Here is a 17,459-nt window from a genome sequence, read left to right on the forward strand (position 1 = left end):
GCAGCGGGCGGTGGCCGGTGCAGGTTGTGGATCTCACGGCGCCAAACTCATCTTCACATTCATGATTGCCTCGCCTCCTCCTCGCTCACATTGGACTGCAGTAATGGCACTCCACCAAACGTCCACAGCTCCATCTTGGCCCACTACTGGTCTGCGTGTAATGTACCTGGTAGCGGCCGGTGTCAACGTGCGGATTAGGTAGGCGGTCTCCTGATTCGCCTCGGCCTGCACGTCCGACTCTTCGAGGGGCAGAGTGGCAGAGTCGAGGGGTAATCGAGGGGCCAGCTCATCATCCTGTGTCTCAATGCAAACGAGGCGCTTGACCACACACCGTACTTTTAATCATCCAATCTGTCACGCCTGGTGTACAACCAGACACTCTGTTTGCAGCTTGAGTCACTGATGATGTGACTCGGAAGGGCAATGTTGGGGTAGTTGTGGTGGTGGAAGCATTCACGTACAGTCATCTGTAATGTGTTCATCTAGGCTCCAGCCCGGAGCATTGCATTCTTCCAGATGCACATTGAGCCGGAGCTCAGCGCTTGCTACTACGTACCCATGGTAGAGAGGCCAGGGGCGGAAAAAAAAAAGTCGACAAGCTCTGGCGGGGCCTTGCTTTCTCGGATGCCCGGTGCTGGCCTTCGACGTTTGCAACCCAACCCCCAACCGCATCCCATCCAAAGGGTCCATTGCCTCAGTCCAAATTTTCAGCCAGTCATGCGGGAGTCATTGGGATCAGCCTTGAACGGCAATGGTCCCCGTTGTCTGGCCTCTTGTCGTTCATGACTCACAGACGGGAAATGAGGGGTCGTCAAGCAAGGTGATGCCTGTGCAGGCCTCAACCATTTGAATTTGAGCCTCAGTAAAAACTTTGAACCAGAGACTAGAGCTGACGCCAACGAAGGATTCGGGAGAACAAAAACAGGGGGGAAAGAGGAACAAAGCTGATGGAAGAAACTTCAATCCATACGGGTTGCAATGCAGAAAAGGTCTATTTCGGACCTAGATGATGATTTTTTCCGGTCCCGATTTTTTTTCATAATTTTCTTTTTCTCTCACTCATTGTTACCGTATGTATGTAATAGTCTGACTCGATTCAAAGGGAAAAAAAGGGGGGGATGGTGCTGCCATTGCTCATCGAAATGCCGGAACAAAGGCATCGGATTGCCTGACCAGTCGGGCCGTCGTAGTTAGTATAAGCCAATGTACCAGATCTCAGCTGGGGCTTATGAAAAGCCTCGGGATTACACCGTGCTTAGCAAAGGGGAGGTGAGGTCGGATCGGGACTTCAGCAGTTTGTTCCCCCTTCGGTCGGACCCGACGCCACACCATCACTTCTGGGCACAAGCCCCGCTCCGAGCTGTGTCTCAGCGGGGAGCACCGTGCAAACGTGGCGGGGTGAGAACAGGTTCCTGCCAGGGGCACAGGTGTTCGACCCCATCCCTCCCTTATCTTATCATTCCCGCTAGCATCTCGCTTATCTTATCGGTCGTTGCCCGGTCACTGTAGTAAACAAGGATTATGTGTCTCTCGACCACACCTGTCGAGATTCGCGCCTCGGACCCAGTTCAATCAACCTTGATCCAGACCATCAGCAACACGACCGACGTGTCTCGCCCAACGGAAATCATCGCGAACCTACTAATCCACAGACCTACGAGTTCCAGTCCCAGTCACACATGATGGATTCATCATCACCACAGAAGTCATCCGCGAACCTCTTCCAGGTCTATCTGCGCTTGCGACCGCCCCCAGTGGGTGCTGCATCAGCCGACAGGTTCTTGAGTGTCGAAGAGTCCGACGAGGGCTCCCATCCTACCCATATCACCCTCAACCCACCCAACGACCGCAAACGCTCGACGGAGAAGTTTGCCTTTACGCGTGTCTTCGAGGAAGAGGCATCTCAGCTCGATGTCTTCCATTGCACAGGCGTTGCCTCGCTCGTCGAGGGCGTCCTGGCTCCCCATGGCGGCCACGGCACCGATGCCTTGATTGCGACACTTGGTGTCACTGGCTCCGGCAAGGTAAAGACGAGTCCCCTTCATCACCCCATGTTGATCGTTCTGACTGATGTGGGCAACGCAGTCGCACACCATTCTCGGCTCGCGCACAACACGAGGAATGACACAGCTTGCACTCGACGTCGTCTTCCGATCCATTGGCCCTAATATGTATGATTCGCCAAGTTTGGAGGGTTCTCTTCAGGCCTCCGATGTGTCCGACGCCACCATCATATCAGCACCGTCCTTCCTCGAGACGGTGTTTGCGGACTTTGGCTCGTCCCGTGGCGGAGGATCAAGGGCGGGAACGCCAATGATTGTAGGAAACCCAGTTCTTTCTTCCAACCCCTTTTCATTATTTTCTGGTCTTCGTCAGCAGGGGCAACAACAACAGCAGTCGACCCCTGGTCTGGACAGTGTACGGCTTGTGCCATCAACTCCAGATCGCCCACGGTGTGAGCACCTCAATGCTCCGTCGACGCCAGTGCCGGAGTTGCCTCCTCGACATCAAGATGATGCAACAAAGCATTTCATGATCATGACTACAGCCTCTAAAACAAAGAATGTTGCTAAAACTCCAGCAAAGGGCGAACACTACCCCCCACCGACCCCTCGACGAAATCTCCAGCGTCCGTCCGCTCTCCCCTCTGCTCCCGATATCAGCTCCGTCAACGTCTCGTCTGATCCCGATTCCGATTACGCCGTTGTTCTGTCGATGTACGAGGTTTACAATGACAAGATTTACGACCTCCTGACCCCACCGATCAAATCCAATGCCACAAAAGAGTACCGGCGCCGGCCCCTCCTGTTTAAGTCGACGGAACAAGCCACCGATAGAAAGGTCGTTGCTGGATTGAAGAAGATTGCGTGCACTAACTTGAAGGAAGCCATCATGGTTCTGGAAGCGGGTTTGCACGAACGCCAAGTGGCCGGGACTGGAAGCAACAGTGTTTCATCCAGAAGCCATGGCTTCTTTTGCGTGGAAGTGAAGAAGCGAAACAGAGCCGGGCGACACCGCTCTTGGGCAGGCAATAATTTGACCATTGTTGATCTCGCCGGTAGCGAGCGTGCCCGTGACGCGAAGACCCAAGGTGCTACTCTCGCCGAGGCTGGCAAGATCAACGAGAGTCTCATGTATCTGGGCCAGTGTCTCCAGGCGCAAAGCGGAATGGGCAGCAACAGCAAGGTACGTCTGACAAATCAAAGTCACAAAAAGCTCATCCTTCTAACACGACTGTGTGCCAGCCAACCGTCATGCCGTTCCGCCAGTGCAAGATGACGGAGCTCCTCTTCTCCAATTCCTTTTCTGCAACATCTTCGTCGTACACCGCAGGCGTCGTGCCTCGTCGAAATGCGCAGCGAGGCGTCATGATTGTGACCGCAGATGCACATGGCGACGTAAATGCAACCTCTCAAATCCTCCGATACAGTGCCCTAGCGAGGGAAGTTACAATCCCTCGCATTCCTAGCATAACCTCAACTCTGCTTGCGGACACACCTACAACGCTACAGTCATCGTCGGGTTTCGCATCTCCTGATCTGCCACCCCAGCGAAGGGGCTACTTCGGACAAGGATCATCAGGGCATCGCAACTTCTCACCGGGCTCTGACAATGGGGACAGAGTGCTTATGGAGCATGCGGCGTTAGAGATTGCTCGTATGCAAGAGGAAATTACAAATGTTCATATCGAGCTTGATCAGGAGCGCGAAGCAAGAGTATCCGCCGAGGCACATCTACTCAGCATGGAAGACCGGCTGTTGGATCTTGAGCAGACTGTACGCGAGGATTGCATGGCTGAGTTTGACGCCCGCTTCGAGATGGAGCTGGCCCGATGGAAGGCGACGCTTGCCGCGGAGCAAGAAAAGGGAGAAGAGCACTGGGATCGCAAGATGGAGCTTTTCGAGAAGGGTCTCGGCGTCACATTGGCAGAAGACGATGAAGCCAGCGAAGACAAGGAAAACCTCTTGGTTGAGGATCTTGAAGAGGAGAACGAGCGACTTCGGCGCGAAAACGAAATCCTGAAACGGGAGCTTGCAGGACGAAGCCCAAGCAAGCGCAAGCCGCTCCAGGAACGAGATGATTTTGGCGGCCGGAAAGGTGGCGGCGTAAGCAATCTCGGTCGGAAAATGGAGCAATTGCGTGTCAGCAACGAGAGCACGACCAGCACTGGAAGCGCTGGGAGCCCCAAGAAAGTGCGCAGGCTCGCGACGAAAAGGTGGGAGAGTGTTGCCGATGATGAAGTCTAATTCCTTGGTTCCCTCCAGACTGGAGGGAAGTTGTTTGCGCCGGTGGCTGCGCTTGTTTCTCCGGCATATACCCATGGTGATTCATCATTCATTATTTGCGAATGGTTCTGGCGTTCTAAGGACGGGGCTTGTATTTGGTAACGACACTGACAGGATAGACCATATATGATACTTAATTGAGTCAATCCCCAGATGTTTTGGTTCCCAACTTCTATATCCATATTGACGGCGACAAGCTTTGTTTGCCTAGATCGATTTCCTTCCAGATCGGTCGCAGAATGTTGCAGGGGCTGTCTGAATCGAAAGACCATCAAGACGTACTCCCTCACGCAGACGGGTGTGCCAATCAGTTTATGAGCATCAACATTGTTGTCATTAAGTTGTTTAGGGACAAGATAATCACGGCTTCCACTCCACAACAAGACACGTGTCTCATCAACCCTCCTCCGCATCCATATTGTCGTGACGCCTCTTTCCTCCCGGCTTTCCTCCCGGCTTTCCTCCCTTCAGCGTCGAGCCCTTCTTGCCCCTGGCGTCCATCAAGTTCTTCATCTCCATCCTTGCATGCCTTTGCGCCTCCTCAACGCGGTTCTGGAACACCATAACCTCGTCCTTCTGGGTCGGGTATTCGACCAATTTCTTGCCGAGAGCGGCCTCGATCCGGAGGTAGATTTCCAGATCGTACTGAGTTACAAGACTGAGGGCAACACCGGACTTTCCGGCACGAGCCGTACGTCCGACGCGATGGACGTACGTCTTGCTGTCCTGGGGCAGGTCATGGTTGAGGACAACGTCAACCTTGGGGATATCCAGACCACGGGCAGCAACATCCGTTGCCACGAGAATGTCACGAGACCCCGTGCGGAACTTGTTGAGAGCACCCAGACGCGCCGTCTGGTTGAGCTGACCGTGCAGGGGGATGGCGCCGAAGCCCAGCGCCCGGAGCAGGATGGCCAGTCTCTGCGTCTCCACCACTGTTCTCGTGAAGATGACAATCTTCTGGCCGGCGAACTCGTTGACGAGGTAGATCAAGTAGGTGTCCTTTTGCGGGTGGGGGATGAAGAGGTAGTGTTGCAGGAGGGTGGACACAGTCTGGTACTTGTTGGAGCTGATGCTGACGCGGACGGGGTCGCGCAGACTGGCTCTTTGCAGGCTCTCAATCTTGGAGCTCATGGTGGCGGAGAAGAGGAAAGTGCGGCGTTCGCGGGGAATGAACTTGAGGATCTTGTCGATGCTGGGGCCAAAGTCCATATCCAACAGCCTATCTGCCTCGTCCATGACCAGGTACTTGAGGGACCGCAGAGAGAATCCCTTGGTTTTCTCGAGATGATCTACCAGTCTACCAGGTGTGGCCACGACAATGTGCGGTTTCTTGCCGAGGGCAATGGCTTGGGCAACCTAGAAAATTATTATCGTCAGCATGCCTTGTGCAACGGAAGTTACCAAGCAGAGTAAGGTGATGCGTTGTGCAAAACGGGCCGGAGGAGAATAAATACGGCATAGGTGCTGGAGCGAAGGGACGACTTGAGTTCAGCCTCTAAGCACAAATCCCCATCACAATCTTCTTGACGATCAGTTAGACTTCCAGTCCACTGCATGACACTGCCCCTTCAAGGTTGCCCAACCAACCTCTTTGGTACAACCCTGCCCATCCAGGCTCGGCTCCATCGGCACACGAGCTCATAGGGTCATGTAGAGAGAAAAATGGAAGTCCCAGTCAAGAAGATATGTGACGAGGAATGAAAGGCCTTCCCGCTTGGTCAGAGACCAACCGTTGCCTGTCTCCTTTTGCGCTCAAATTCGAAGCAACGTCCCTAAGCAGCAACTTGCGGGAGGAATTCCACTGACCATATCGAGACCGCCAACAATTACAGCACATCTCAGATTTATCAAACTGCCGAGCGCCTCAAAGGATTGCGCAATCTGAGCGGCCAATTCTCTCGTCGGGGCCAAGACGAGACCAAAGAGGGGCTGCGGCTTTTCGAGCAGGAATTGTAGCATCGGCAAGGCAAACGCCGCCGTTTTACCACTTCCGGTTTCGGCAAGGCCAATGATGTCGCGGTTCTCCAGAGCAATGGGTATGGACTGGGCTTGAATCGGGGTCGGGTTTTTGTATCTAAAATCGCGGTCAGTATGTGGGAGTCTTCTGAGCCGAGTTTCGCCTAGCTGAGCAGCGGCAAACCCGTTTCACCCAAGGAGGGGACTTCGTGGAGAGGGCAAGAACTCACCCCAAGGCCTCGCAGGCGGAGCAGAGAGAGTCAACGATACCCTATGAAAGTCAGAAACGGCCAAACAGCCAGGAATGCAGCTTCTGGTAACACATACAAGATCCTTGAAACTCTTCTTGACCTCCTCTGAAGCGTCGGCAACAACATCGGCCTCGACCTCGGGCTCGAAGACTGAGGACGGGGCCGGAGACGGCTCCCGCTCGACGTTGCGAGACTCCTTGGCCGAGGAGCTCTTATGCGAAACTTTTTGTCTCTTCGTGGAAGACATTCTTGCTGTGGATTTGTCACCTCTGCAACTCGGCGCAAAGAGAATCCTGATGTTGCAAAAGTTAGCAGCGGGCGCGATGACATCCCGCGCTGGGGGAAAGTTTTTAGTGGAGACGCGGTCTTATCAGCACGTGAATGCTGCCGTAGACGCTTATCGCGCCGGCCCCGCCTAAAAATTTCCTACGCAACCAAACAGTCCCGTCCCCCCAGGGCACAGATCTTCCTTACCAGCCGCGGGTTCAACATCGAAACCCATTGACGGCAAAGTTTTCCCCCAAACACAATCGTCACCCAAACCAGCTCAACATGGCGCGCAAAAGAGTTAAGAAGAGAACGCACGTCGGTGCTAGCAACCCGGTCACACCCGCCGAAAGCAATGCCTCGCGAGACCCCAAGAGCATGGTCATCCGCATCGGCGCGGGCGAGGTCGGTTCCAGTGTCAGCCAGCTTGCCACCGATGTGCGAAAAGTCATGGAGCCGGGCACTGCCGCTCGATTGAGGGAGAGAAGGGCGAACCGATTGAAGGATTACGTTGTCATGACCGGTCCCCTCGGCGTCACTCATCTTATGCTTTTCTCCCGCTCTGAGAGCGGCAATACCAACTTGCGAATGGCCTTGACGCCCCGTGGCCCAACGCTGAACTTCCGCATTGAGAGGTATTCTCTCTGCAAGGATGTCCAGAAGTCACAGAGACGTCCGAAGGGCAGTGGCAAGGAGCAGCTTGCCCCGCCTCTGGTACGACCTCCAGCGCTGTTTTCGGGTGTTTTCATCCTTTGCTAACTCAATTCAGCTGGTTATGAACAACTTTCACACCCCCGACGCCGACGCGAAGTCCAAGGTTCCCAAGCATCTCGAAAGTTTGGTGACTTCGGTGTGGTCTAGCGTATTCCCTCCTTTGAACCCGAATGCGACCCCTCTGAGCCAGATCAAACGAGTTCTCTTGCTCAACCGAGAACGCGACGAAGAGAACGAAGGGTCCTTCATCCTCAACTTCCGCCATTTTGCGATTACCACACGTGCCACCGGCATCTCGAGACCCCTGCGGAAACTCGAGAAGGCTGGAAAGATTCTGTCATCCAAGACGAACGGAAAAGGCGGTGTGCCGAATCTCGGAAAGCTCGAGGACATTGCCGATTTCATTCAGGGAGGAGAGAACGGCGATGGATATGCTACAAGTGATACCGAGTTGGATACCGATGCTGAGGTGGAGGTTCAGGAGCAAACGACGAGAAAGATTCACAAGCAACGTGCCGCCCCAGTTGACGACGAGGCTATCGACGATGCTGATGCTGTCGAGAAGCGTGCCGTCAAACTCGTCGAACTGGGACCGCGTATGCGTCTGCGTTTGACCAAGGTCGAAGAAGGATTGTGCTCCGGCAAGGTCATGTGGCACGAGTATGTCCACAAGACAAAGGAGGAGGTCAAGGAGCTCGAGAAGCGTTGGGAGAAGAAGCAGCAGGAGAAGGAGGCCAGGCGGAAACAACAAAAAGATAACGTTGAGAAGAAGCGGAAAGCCAAGGCCGAGAGTGGCCAGACCGAAAAGGACGACAGCGATGTGGATATGGACTACGACGACGAGTTCGATAGTGAGGGTCTTGAGGGTGATGCCGAATACCAGGTTAACGAGGCTATGGAGGATGCTGGGGGATGGGAAGACGAGGAAGACGAAGATGAGGAAGACAAGAATACAAAAGGTTGAAGGATTTGGTGGAAACAGCCTCTGAGCACCCCCGATAGATAATACCCTACAAAATGGCATGATTCTCAACGTTACCTAGGCTGCCCTGCAATTTTCGTTCTCACCGTTACACAGCCCAGGGAATGGGATGTTGGCGAAGGACCAAATCTTTGTGCCTAATCGCAACCGGGCCCAGCTATTTCAGGAGGTTATCGCCGACTAAGACAACTATCGGCCTTCAAGACTACAGGTTTAAACTGCTAATACGTCCAGCCACTCGAATAGTGTGTGTTGAGGTTGATAAGCCACTGGTTCTCAAGGCATGAGACAAATTAGCCTTGAAAACTCCGAGTATCGATTAAAGCAAGAAATATGGCAAAAACCGTGACCCTTTTAGTTTTCTCTTTTGCCAATCTATGATAATATCTTTTCGATCATTCATTCAACTAACATATGCAACTATGCCTTTGAAAATCTCCAACAGATCGGGGCCATGATGCTTGTCATTCCATATGCGAAGCTCCGCCCACAAAGCCCCGCCTCGCAGTTCCAAGGTTAAGGCAATGTATCTCGTCCCAATAAGCGTAGCAAAGCCTCTGCTCTGGCAACTGTGTAATTAAGTATCCTAGCAAAAGAGTTCAATGATATTATAATCTACACATTTCCAACAACAAAAGGTGGAAGTGGTTGAACGGGCCATCGTGCATTTTAGCATACAATAGATTGAGCTTCGAGATTGGGTTATTATCGTTCAATGAGTAGGGCCGTTCTATTAACTAATTATTTAATGGGGGAAGCTATTCTACAATCCCAGTGGTACATTTAGGGAACAATCAACCGAGGACGACAGTTAAGAGGAGCAAGCGGTAGCTACAACATTTGAGAACTGTCAAATTTGAAACTTCAAAGAAAAGTCTTGTACGTCTGAAATTATGAAAAGTGTTTGAGTATATTCTTTTTATACGAGCTTTCTGCATGAGAAGAGAAACCGTCCTCTGATGCCTCTGAGCAGCCACGTTGACGACTCATCACGGCAGCCGCTGATCTGCTATTGGGTATTGGATTTCAGAGTTGTACGAATTGGCATACGTTGTCACTGCTAGAAATATACGATGATTTCGATGTTTGTAGCCGCCTTTTCCAAGAAACTCATAGGCTGAGGACATTTTGATGTATCGACTTGCCACCTTTATGATATTTAGATTCATGGGAGTTGTCAAGTTGTCTGGCTCAGCAGGCGATGCGAGGTGACCCAAGCCATTTCCTGCATGAGTAGAACGCGCTAGTCGACACTAAAATCCACCATGTGTCAAGTGAGCTGGACCTGGTGCATTGTTGTTCCAATTTGGGAAGTAAACCCAACTTTAACCCCTGGTCTCTTCCACCCCCAGCGTGCCGTGGACATCATTCCAATCATTCGGCGTAGTGCACTTGCTGTCTTTCCTTATTCCGGGACAAGCGGGACCGTGGGGGCGCTTTTCGTTTTTAGGGAGTGGTACGGCGCGGAGAAAATAGCAAGCATTTTCGACTTTATGAACTGTATTTTTGAGCCGCGCAGGTCCAGCATTGCGCGCGACTTCCTTGAATCGCATCCCTTACCCCCGGGCTTGTAACCACCTCAATCGACTACCTTGGGTGTCTTCAGCCCCCCCGACTCCAAGAACATTGGCGCAAAGTATCCATCAAAATGTCGAGTATTTCCGCTAAATATGGACCCGAAGTCCAGAAGGTCTCGGCCGATACGCCTGTAGAAGACGTTATTTATCTCCTCAAACGTGATGGAGGTGTTTTTATTAAAGATCTCATCCCCGTTTCTGATGTTGACAAAGCATTTGAAGAATGCCGTGAGCGTCTCGAGAATGACGTGGAATGGAACGGCTCATTTTTCCCAAGTAAGTATATTTTAAGGATTTCTCTACTTTCTTTGCATCCACAGGATAGCAAGTATTTCACTGGTGCTGACGTTGCACGTCCGTCCTTAACAGAAGAAACTCAACGGGCACCAGCCCTACTGGCCCTCAGCCCCACGTATGCCAAGACTCAAGTGATGAATCCCATCTACCAGAGGGTGTGCGAGCACTTCTTAACCACTCGAAGTAGCTTCTGGTGGGGAAGCGAGAAGAAGGAATCTGTGTCCAAGCCTTACGTCCACTCATGCACCGCCATGAGGATCGGACCCGGCGGGCAGGCTCAACCCTTGCATCGGGATGACTATATTAGCCACAACCACCACCAGGAAATAGATAAGTGGGATGACGAGCGGGACAAGAACCGAGAAACAGCGGTTGGCCTTTTCGTGGCGGGCAGCAAGGTCACTAAAGAGAATGGAGGCACGCAGTTCATTCCTCGAAGTCATCTCTGGTAAGTAATATTATAACAACGGTTGACTGGAAACACACGAACACGTCAAATTCAAATACCGCCGGTCATGTCATTGTCAGTTCTAATGTGCTGACTGAGAGTACAGGGGTACTGATAGAGACACGCCGCCACGAGTTGAAGAGTGCATTTTCGCTGAGATGGAGAAGGGTGATGCTTTCATTATGCTAGCATCAGCCTATCATGCCGGCGGCCACAACACAACCAAGGACGAGAAGAGGTTGATGTTTGCGACCTTTTCAATCCGAGGGTACCTTCGACAGGAGGAGAACCAGTTCTTGGCCGTGCCTCTGGCAACCGCGAAGCAGTATGACCGACCAATCCAGGAATTCATGGGATATGCATTGAGTGATCCAGCTTGTGGGTATGTCGACCAGATGGATCCAATTTTCTTGCTACGACCCGAGTTGAAAGGAGATGGCCGGCCAGCAGATTTTTGAGCGCGGGAAAGTGAGTTGCTGGAAATCGTTGGAACCTGTCAGGAGTCTGTCTCATTGGCGATGCTGGGCGACTTCATTGCATGTCAGCTTCAGGGTGCGGGGTGCCCATACAGAATGCCACGTGTAATTCTTAGGGGATTTGTATGTAGCGTAAAGCGCTCCCAGATGCTTGCAGTCATAAAAAGCGAATGAGCCGCACGGAAATCAAATTCCACTAACCGTGACTCCACTAAAATAGCGTGCAAGTGCTCGGCTTACTTACCTGGTGCCTGCACCTTGCGTCGCTGAATGTGGGCTGTTTTGCGACACGAGGACTCGACTCCAACTTCCGCATTTCTGACCTTGTTGCATGAACGATTACGTGCGAGGTTGAACACACAGTACTCTTGCAAAAGACCCAAACATGCGCACCAACATCACCATGGCTAGGGGCTCCAAAGCTGTTAGAAAAGGTCAGCCCGACTTGCTCATCGCTCGGTCCGAGGTTGGTGGTTGGTCCAATAGCCAAATGAGGAATCCCTCACAACCATGCCCCACGCCTTCGCCAAGCGCGATCTATTCCCCAATTCTGCTTCAGTTCCAGCTCTCTAATCTGTTCCCAACTTGTCTATAGACCCAGCGTGTGGAACATGCCGAAAGAAGTGTCGCAAATGTGATCGTACACGTCCCATCTGCAATCGATGCAAGTTGAAGGGCCTCCATTGCGAGGGCTACCCTCCTCGATTCCAATTCTGCGAACCACCGTCTGCAACTACCTCGAACACAGACAGCGGAGACAGGGACAAAGAACACCATGGGATCGTAATCCTACCCACAAAAGAACCCGCGCAGAACGAGAGCTCTCCGGTATTAGCTCAGGATCCCACCCCATCCCAAAAGCCAAGCCTAGGACGCGATCTGCGGCGGAGTTCACCATGCGCCGCCGCAGCCGCAGCCGCATCACCGGCTTCGCCGCAAACCAACTCTTTTGGGGCCCAATTACCGGTAACAACTAGCGGGAATCCTGTCAACGACCTATTTCTCACGAGTAATAGCCAGAGATTGCTCGATTACTGTAAGTCGAGTTGCTCGGACCTGTTCTCTCTTGCATGGGAAGCCCTTTGCCTCTAACAATTTAATCAAGTCGACAAGAAGCTAAGTTTGCATTTGGCAATTGTCGTCGGAGAAATGGAAAACCCTTTTCGACTGCACATATTGCCGCTGGCATACCAGCAAACCGGCGTTCTCCATGCAATCCTTGGGCTGACCGCTTGCCATATGAACTTGTCACGGTCTGGGGCCGATCATGTGGAAATGGCCACTGCTCTGCAGCACCGAGTGGCGGCTTTAAACGCCTTGGGCTCGCTCCTTATTAAGGAAGAGGTATACGGGTTGACCACAACTGAAGATGAGGCTGTACTAGCTATTGTCCTCCTGCTTGTGCTTCATGATGTAGGTTCTCTGACAGACCTGCCCCGCTCTAGACCCCGATCTATACTTTTCAAGAAATAATTATCTTGGAATACCCGTCGATTTGCGAGAAAAAAAGCTAATCTTCCTTAGATTTGTGAACTGGGAATATCTTCTCATGCAGTTCATCTTACAGGAGTATCATTTCTTTGCGGGAGGATCGCCGCTGCCTCAACTGCGTCAAGACAGTCTGCTGCAAGCACCTTTTTTCTGTCTGCTCTGGCTTGGTGGGGAATACCTGCATTCCCACCTCCTGAATTCTATGGCTCACGCAACTCTATAGGCTTGATGTTTTGAGGGGCTTCAGCGGGGCTGAAAAGCTCACTTACTCAGAAGAAGTTCGTCAATGTGTTGCGAGAAATGCAAGCCTTCATACATTGGTTGGGTGCCCTCCCGTAATATTTCAACGCATCGGCGATGTCATCGCCGCAGCCAAGCAACATCTGGAAGGAAGGCTATCCACAGCCCAGTTTCAAAGTACTTTGGAAGATGCAGAGAGCTTCCTACGCGGCATTGACCTGGATAAAGTGGATTATCCGACTGCACACTCTGAATGGAAGCAGCTCGCAGAGGCTTACCGGCATGCTTGTCTGCTGAGAACGATGCGTTGGCCGGATACTTTTGGAACTCCCTGCGAAGACGATAGAATCAAAGCCTCGGTATCAGCAATACTGGACTCCTGCGCTAATGTGTCTATGGGGTCGCCATTTTATAAACGCTTACTGTTCCCATTGTTTCTCGCTGCGGTAGATACGTCTGTGGGTCATCAAATACACTATGCTGGCCTATGCATTGATGATATCAGACGCTCGACGGGATTTGGACACTCAGCTATGATGGAAGTTCTCGAGGGGGTATGGAAGGAGAGAAGACGGAACCCTGGCAGTCATCTGAATGTTCCCTGGATGGAATTCGTAAGTAAAAGTGAGATTACCAAGCTGAACAGTGGAGATACTGATTTACGGGCAGACTTGCTCTGAAAGCATCAAACAACAACATGCGTATCTATTCTTCTGAATTTGAGATATTCGATTTAAATTTATGGATATCGGGTTCAGACGCATAAGGATTTCGTGATCAATCAAGCGAACAATGTGGGATCTATGCCGCCTCAGACACGACCACGTATCTATTCCATTAACACTAACTTAGTTTTACTTCAAAAAGAAGACACGTTCCACAACCAATTTGCACTTTAACCGTATCATGGCAACACCTATCTCATAGTTACAATCTTGTATGTTGTATACGTAATGAAGGCGTGAAAATACTTGTACTTTTACGAAGACGGTGACTCCTAACTCTTGATATTGAAACGAACTTTTAACATAGTATTTGCAATACTACCATATCTCTCAAAGTAAATTCAGAATATTCGGATCATACCGTGTTTCGTGTACAGTGAAGATATGAGAAGTTGGTTTATAATGATACAGGTGTTTATTAAAAGCTCCCGTGCGATGTCAATCTAACAGGCAAACTGGTCCCATTTTAGCCTGGACCCATCCTCTTCAGGTGCTGGTGCCTATAAACCCATTACATTTTTTATGCTACAAGGTGCTGGTCCTTCTTCCAGAGCTTTGACATTGGTCCGTCCTTGCCATGAAGTGGGTCATTCACAGGACCTGATACTTGCTCGCATCTTTCTCGCTTCCTGTTTGTTTCTTCAACTGAATCCAGAGCATACTCCATATCGAAAGGTTCATCTACAGAGTTAAAACCAGTCTAGAGAAAGAATTAGAGCCATGTAACCTTGTTATTTTGTCATTTCAACCCATGAACATGTCATATAGGAGGCTTAGATCTCAACCCTGATGGTAACATCCTGGTACTTACCAACGCATAAAATCCAACAATCTCATAGTCGTCCTCTGTTTCGGTGACAAAGTGAGTCACGCCTGCCTAAGAAGTCGTGTTATTGAACTGTTCAAAAAATGTCTCCGCATACCTCCAACTTACCGGCCATACAAAAACATCGCCAGCGCGGGCAACAAATTTGACTCCGACGAGATTTCCATCCTCGTCAGTATCCGAGTCCAAGGGAGACTTGCCAAGTATATAAGTACCACTACCCCGTAGGACAGTGTAGGCCTCGTGTGTGGTTGAGTGATAGTGAGGCGTGGCCGCGAGGGTCTCATTGGCGATTTTCCAGTGCCCCCCTTTTACCCATTCAGCGGTGTTGATCGCTTCCAGGGCACCCTCCAAAGTTTTGTTCACCAGCGCATTCCTGTACACAAGAACAGGAAATTTCGAGTTAGGGGAATGTGGAGTAGGTAAGACGTAGAAAGTCTCTAGTGATGTCTGGTTAAATGCCATGATAAAGGTGGCTGTGGCAAAAGACTTGGGCCTTGTTGTTGCTGTACCGGACTAACCAGATATAAACAATGATTTTTGCAGGTTATTTAAATCCCCGCGAAATCTGATGCGTAGATTTGTCTGCTATATGTATGTAACTGGACCGGAGGTTTAACGGGATCTACAGCAGCAATACCTCCGCACGAAAAGAAATAAGTTCTGATATGTGCTGTGCGGGGAGTCGCATGACGCAAGCTGAGAAAGCACAAAATTATGGGGACCCGGAAACGCTCCCGATTGTGAGGGGTTAAGTTCTCCTATCAATCAATTTCTAATGGTTGCATCGGATGCGATACCGATAGGATGTAATGGATAGCAGCGGTTTTCATACTCTTAAGTAATATTTGGAATACATAACTGCGCCAACTATGCTTCAGTACGAATGTAACAAAAACCAGTTGCAAGTTCATAACCTATTACGATATCGTAATAGAACAACGACTAAGATATCATTGGTTCTAAGCCGCGCCTGCTCCATAGCCTGTGAATGGCTGGCTCGTGGAGGGGAAACCCGATAACGTCCCGTTGCTGTACTGCTGATTTTGAGACGGAGCTTGCGTTGTGTACGTTGTACCAGGAGTTGCAACTGGTGTGTACGGATCTTGTCTTTGTGGATGTCCATTCCACTTTTGTGGATCATAGGCAGCTTGATGTTGAGTAGCAGCCGCTGCTGGGAAGTAGCTTGAGCCGCCTTGTGTAGCCGAACCAGTTGAGAGAGGGGATATGGGCGTCGGCAGGGGGTGGTGAAACTGTTGTTGGGTCTGTTGTTGCGTATGTGGCTGTGGCTGATATAACTGGGGGGTATGTTGGTATTGTTGGCCTGGTGTAGGCGATCTTTGTTCATGTGCTGCATGGCTTAATGTGCGGCTGTACCCCGAAGGAATAGGAACAGAAGCATATTGGGGCTCGGCTGGTATTTGCTGCTGCATTGGGTGAATATGGAGAGCATTTGACACAGGTGGAAGGTAAGATGGGGGAGGGGAAACAGTCGCCGACCCACAGCTATATGGGGACTGTGGAGGTGGTGGAGGGGGATATCCGTATGTGTGGGTGGGAGTGTGAGCATGCTGTTGGTAAGCATACGGGGGAGGTGCTTGTAATGGCGGGGCAGGGGTGTAGGTCGAGGTTGGTCGTGATGGAGGAGGTGGCAGTACATGAGCTGTGTATTGTGAACTTGTAGCCGGTAGCGTTGATAGTTGACTAGTGTAATGGGTTGGTTGAGAAATATAGACCTGCGGCTCTTGTGAGGGTTTCTGAGCTGACTGTTGCGGCAGTTGATTCTGAAGAGTCTGCTGGCTTAGACTTTGTTGCTGACTCAGGCTTTGATGCTGTTGGTGTTGCTGATATTGTTGCTGCTGTTGCTGCTGTTGCTGCTGTTGCTGCTGTTGCTGCTGTTGCTGCTGTTGCTGCTGTTGCTGTTGCTGTTGCTGCTGTTGTTGGTGTTGCTGATGTACCTGGTGCTGGGTTGTTGCCACCGGATGATAGGTCTGCTTCTCGTACTGATAGCCTGGATTGTTTGCCGGCATAGAAGCTGATGGATGCAGATGCGGGTTGGACGGAAGAAATTGAGCTGAGAGGGCTGACTTGTCCTGAGGAGCTGGTTGATATGGTGGTGGATATTGGGAATTGGCTTGAGATGGTTGCTGTAACTGCTGCTGAGAGTAGTATTCTCGTTGCAATGCTTTCTCATCCTTGATGGCTTGAAAGACGCCTGCGGCTTGGAAAGCCTTAAACGCATCCTTCTTCTTTAAATGATTTGTGTGGGTGTGTTCGATCCCCAATCCCACCCCGTCAAGGGCAGCATGTGTGACGACCTTGATGGCTGTGTCGTTTTCGACGATGGCAGAGATACCATGTTCAGCTCCAGCAGTGGCTATGGCATCGGCACCCATAGAACCAACTCCCAGTGTCACGACCCCGATGGTTCCGCTAACGGCCATGCTCCCCAGCACATCACGTTTGCGGGTGGTATGCGTCACACCGTGTTTTTGAAGATGCCTTTCAATGATTTCACGCTTCTTGCGCGCGTTATGAATCGCAGGTGCAGCCATTGCAACTCCAATAGTGGATACTCCGAGGGTGAATGGGACAGCTATGCCGGAGATGGCGGTCGAAGTGGAAGCACCAGAAATGAGACGTGTGTAATGTTCCCATTCCCGCTGCAGTTCTTCGGGCGTAAGGCCATTGCATTTCGCATCGTAGGCCTTGAAATCGAAGGGCATATTAAGGCTAGGTTCAGTTTGGACGTGGGATTGGGGATGGCTAGATGGAATGAGGAGAGTGTGATGTTCAGGCTGGGCTTTGCGGCGGCAGCCTAGTTTTATTCATCGACTCTTATCAAAAAACGCAGGAGGAAAAAAGTGGCTTCTTGTCAGCCGCATCGATATGGCACGCGTGAAGCAGAGCTACCCAAACA

The 17,459-nt window shown here is 51.1% G+C and overlaps 7 protein-coding genes across 7 annotated transcripts; 5 read left to right on the top strand and 2 right to left on the bottom strand.

Moving 5' to 3' along the window:
* Positions 1-1,679: 1,679 nt before the first annotated feature.
* On the top strand, positions 1,680-4,247 carry EsH8_I_001597 (P-loop containing nucleoside triphosphate hydrolase protein; the record flags this gene model as incomplete). Its single annotated transcript, XM_083269010.1, has 4 exons — positions 1,680-2,024; positions 2,086-2,319; positions 2,587-3,186; positions 3,246-4,247. The coding sequence occupies 4 exons, from the start codon at positions 1,680-1,682 to the stop codon at positions 4,245-4,247; spliced, it is 2,181 nt and encodes a 726-aa protein (XP_083119448.1).
* A 435-nt stretch (positions 4,248-4,682) lies between these two features.
* On the bottom strand, positions 4,683-6,743 carry EsH8_I_001598 (RNA-dependent ATPase RRP3; the record flags this gene model as incomplete). Its single annotated transcript, XM_083269011.1, has 4 exons — positions 4,683-5,645; positions 6,096-6,363; positions 6,476-6,516; positions 6,573-6,743. The coding sequence occupies 4 exons, from the start codon at positions 6,741-6,743 to the stop codon at positions 4,683-4,685; spliced, it is 1,443 nt and encodes a 480-aa protein (XP_083119449.1).
* Positions 6,744-7,048: 305 nt separating this feature from the next.
* Positions 7,049-8,441, top strand: EsH8_I_001599 (Brix domain-containing protein; the record flags this gene model as incomplete). The annotated part of the gene is made up of 2 exons (XM_083269012.1): positions 7,049-7,477; positions 7,533-8,441. The coding sequence occupies 2 exons, from the start codon at positions 7,049-7,051 to the stop codon at positions 8,439-8,441; spliced, it is 1,338 nt and encodes a 445-aa protein (XP_083119450.1).
* Positions 8,442-10,107: 1,666 nt separating this feature from the next.
* On the top strand, positions 10,108-11,239 carry EsH8_I_001600 (phytanoyl-CoA dioxygenase family protein; the record flags this gene model as incomplete). Its single annotated transcript, XM_083269013.1, has 3 exons — positions 10,108-10,312; positions 10,406-10,781; positions 10,888-11,239. 3 exons carry the CDS (start codon positions 10,108-10,110, stop codon positions 11,237-11,239), a joined length of 933 nt encoding a protein of 310 aa, XP_083119451.1.
* A 680-nt stretch (positions 11,240-11,919) lies between these two features.
* EsH8_I_001601 (uncharacterized protein) lies at positions 11,920-12,234 on the top strand (the record flags this gene model as incomplete). The annotated part of the gene is made up of 1 exon (XM_083269014.1): positions 11,920-12,234. One exon carries the CDS (start codon positions 11,920-11,922, stop codon positions 12,232-12,234), a length of 315 nt encoding a protein of 104 aa, XP_083119452.1.
* A 298-nt stretch (positions 12,235-12,532) lies between these two features.
* EsH8_I_001602 (transcription factor domain-containing protein) lies at positions 12,533-13,705 on the top strand (the record flags this gene model as incomplete). The annotated part of the gene is made up of 4 exons (XM_083269015.1): positions 12,533-12,670; positions 12,782-12,915; positions 12,972-13,602; positions 13,658-13,705. 4 exons carry the CDS (start codon positions 12,533-12,535, stop codon positions 13,703-13,705), a joined length of 951 nt encoding a protein of 316 aa, XP_083119453.1.
* Positions 13,706-14,233: 528 nt separating this feature from the next.
* Positions 14,234-17,265, bottom strand: EsH8_I_001603 (uncharacterized protein; the record flags this gene model as incomplete). The annotated part of the gene is made up of 4 exons (XM_083269016.1): positions 14,234-14,413; positions 14,525-14,590; positions 14,648-14,915; positions 16,307-17,265. The coding sequence occupies 4 exons, from the start codon at positions 17,263-17,265 to the stop codon at positions 14,234-14,236; spliced, it is 1,473 nt and encodes a 490-aa protein (XP_083119454.1).
* Positions 17,266-17,459: the final 194 nt, after the last annotated feature.

Source organism: Colletotrichum jinshuiense, chromosome 1 (assembly GCF_051148585.1).
Source record: "Colletotrichum jinshuiense chromosome 1, complete sequence".
In the NCBI taxonomy this organism is placed as follows: Eukaryota; Fungi; Ascomycota; class Sordariomycetes; order Glomerellales; family Glomerellaceae; genus Colletotrichum; species Colletotrichum jinshuiense.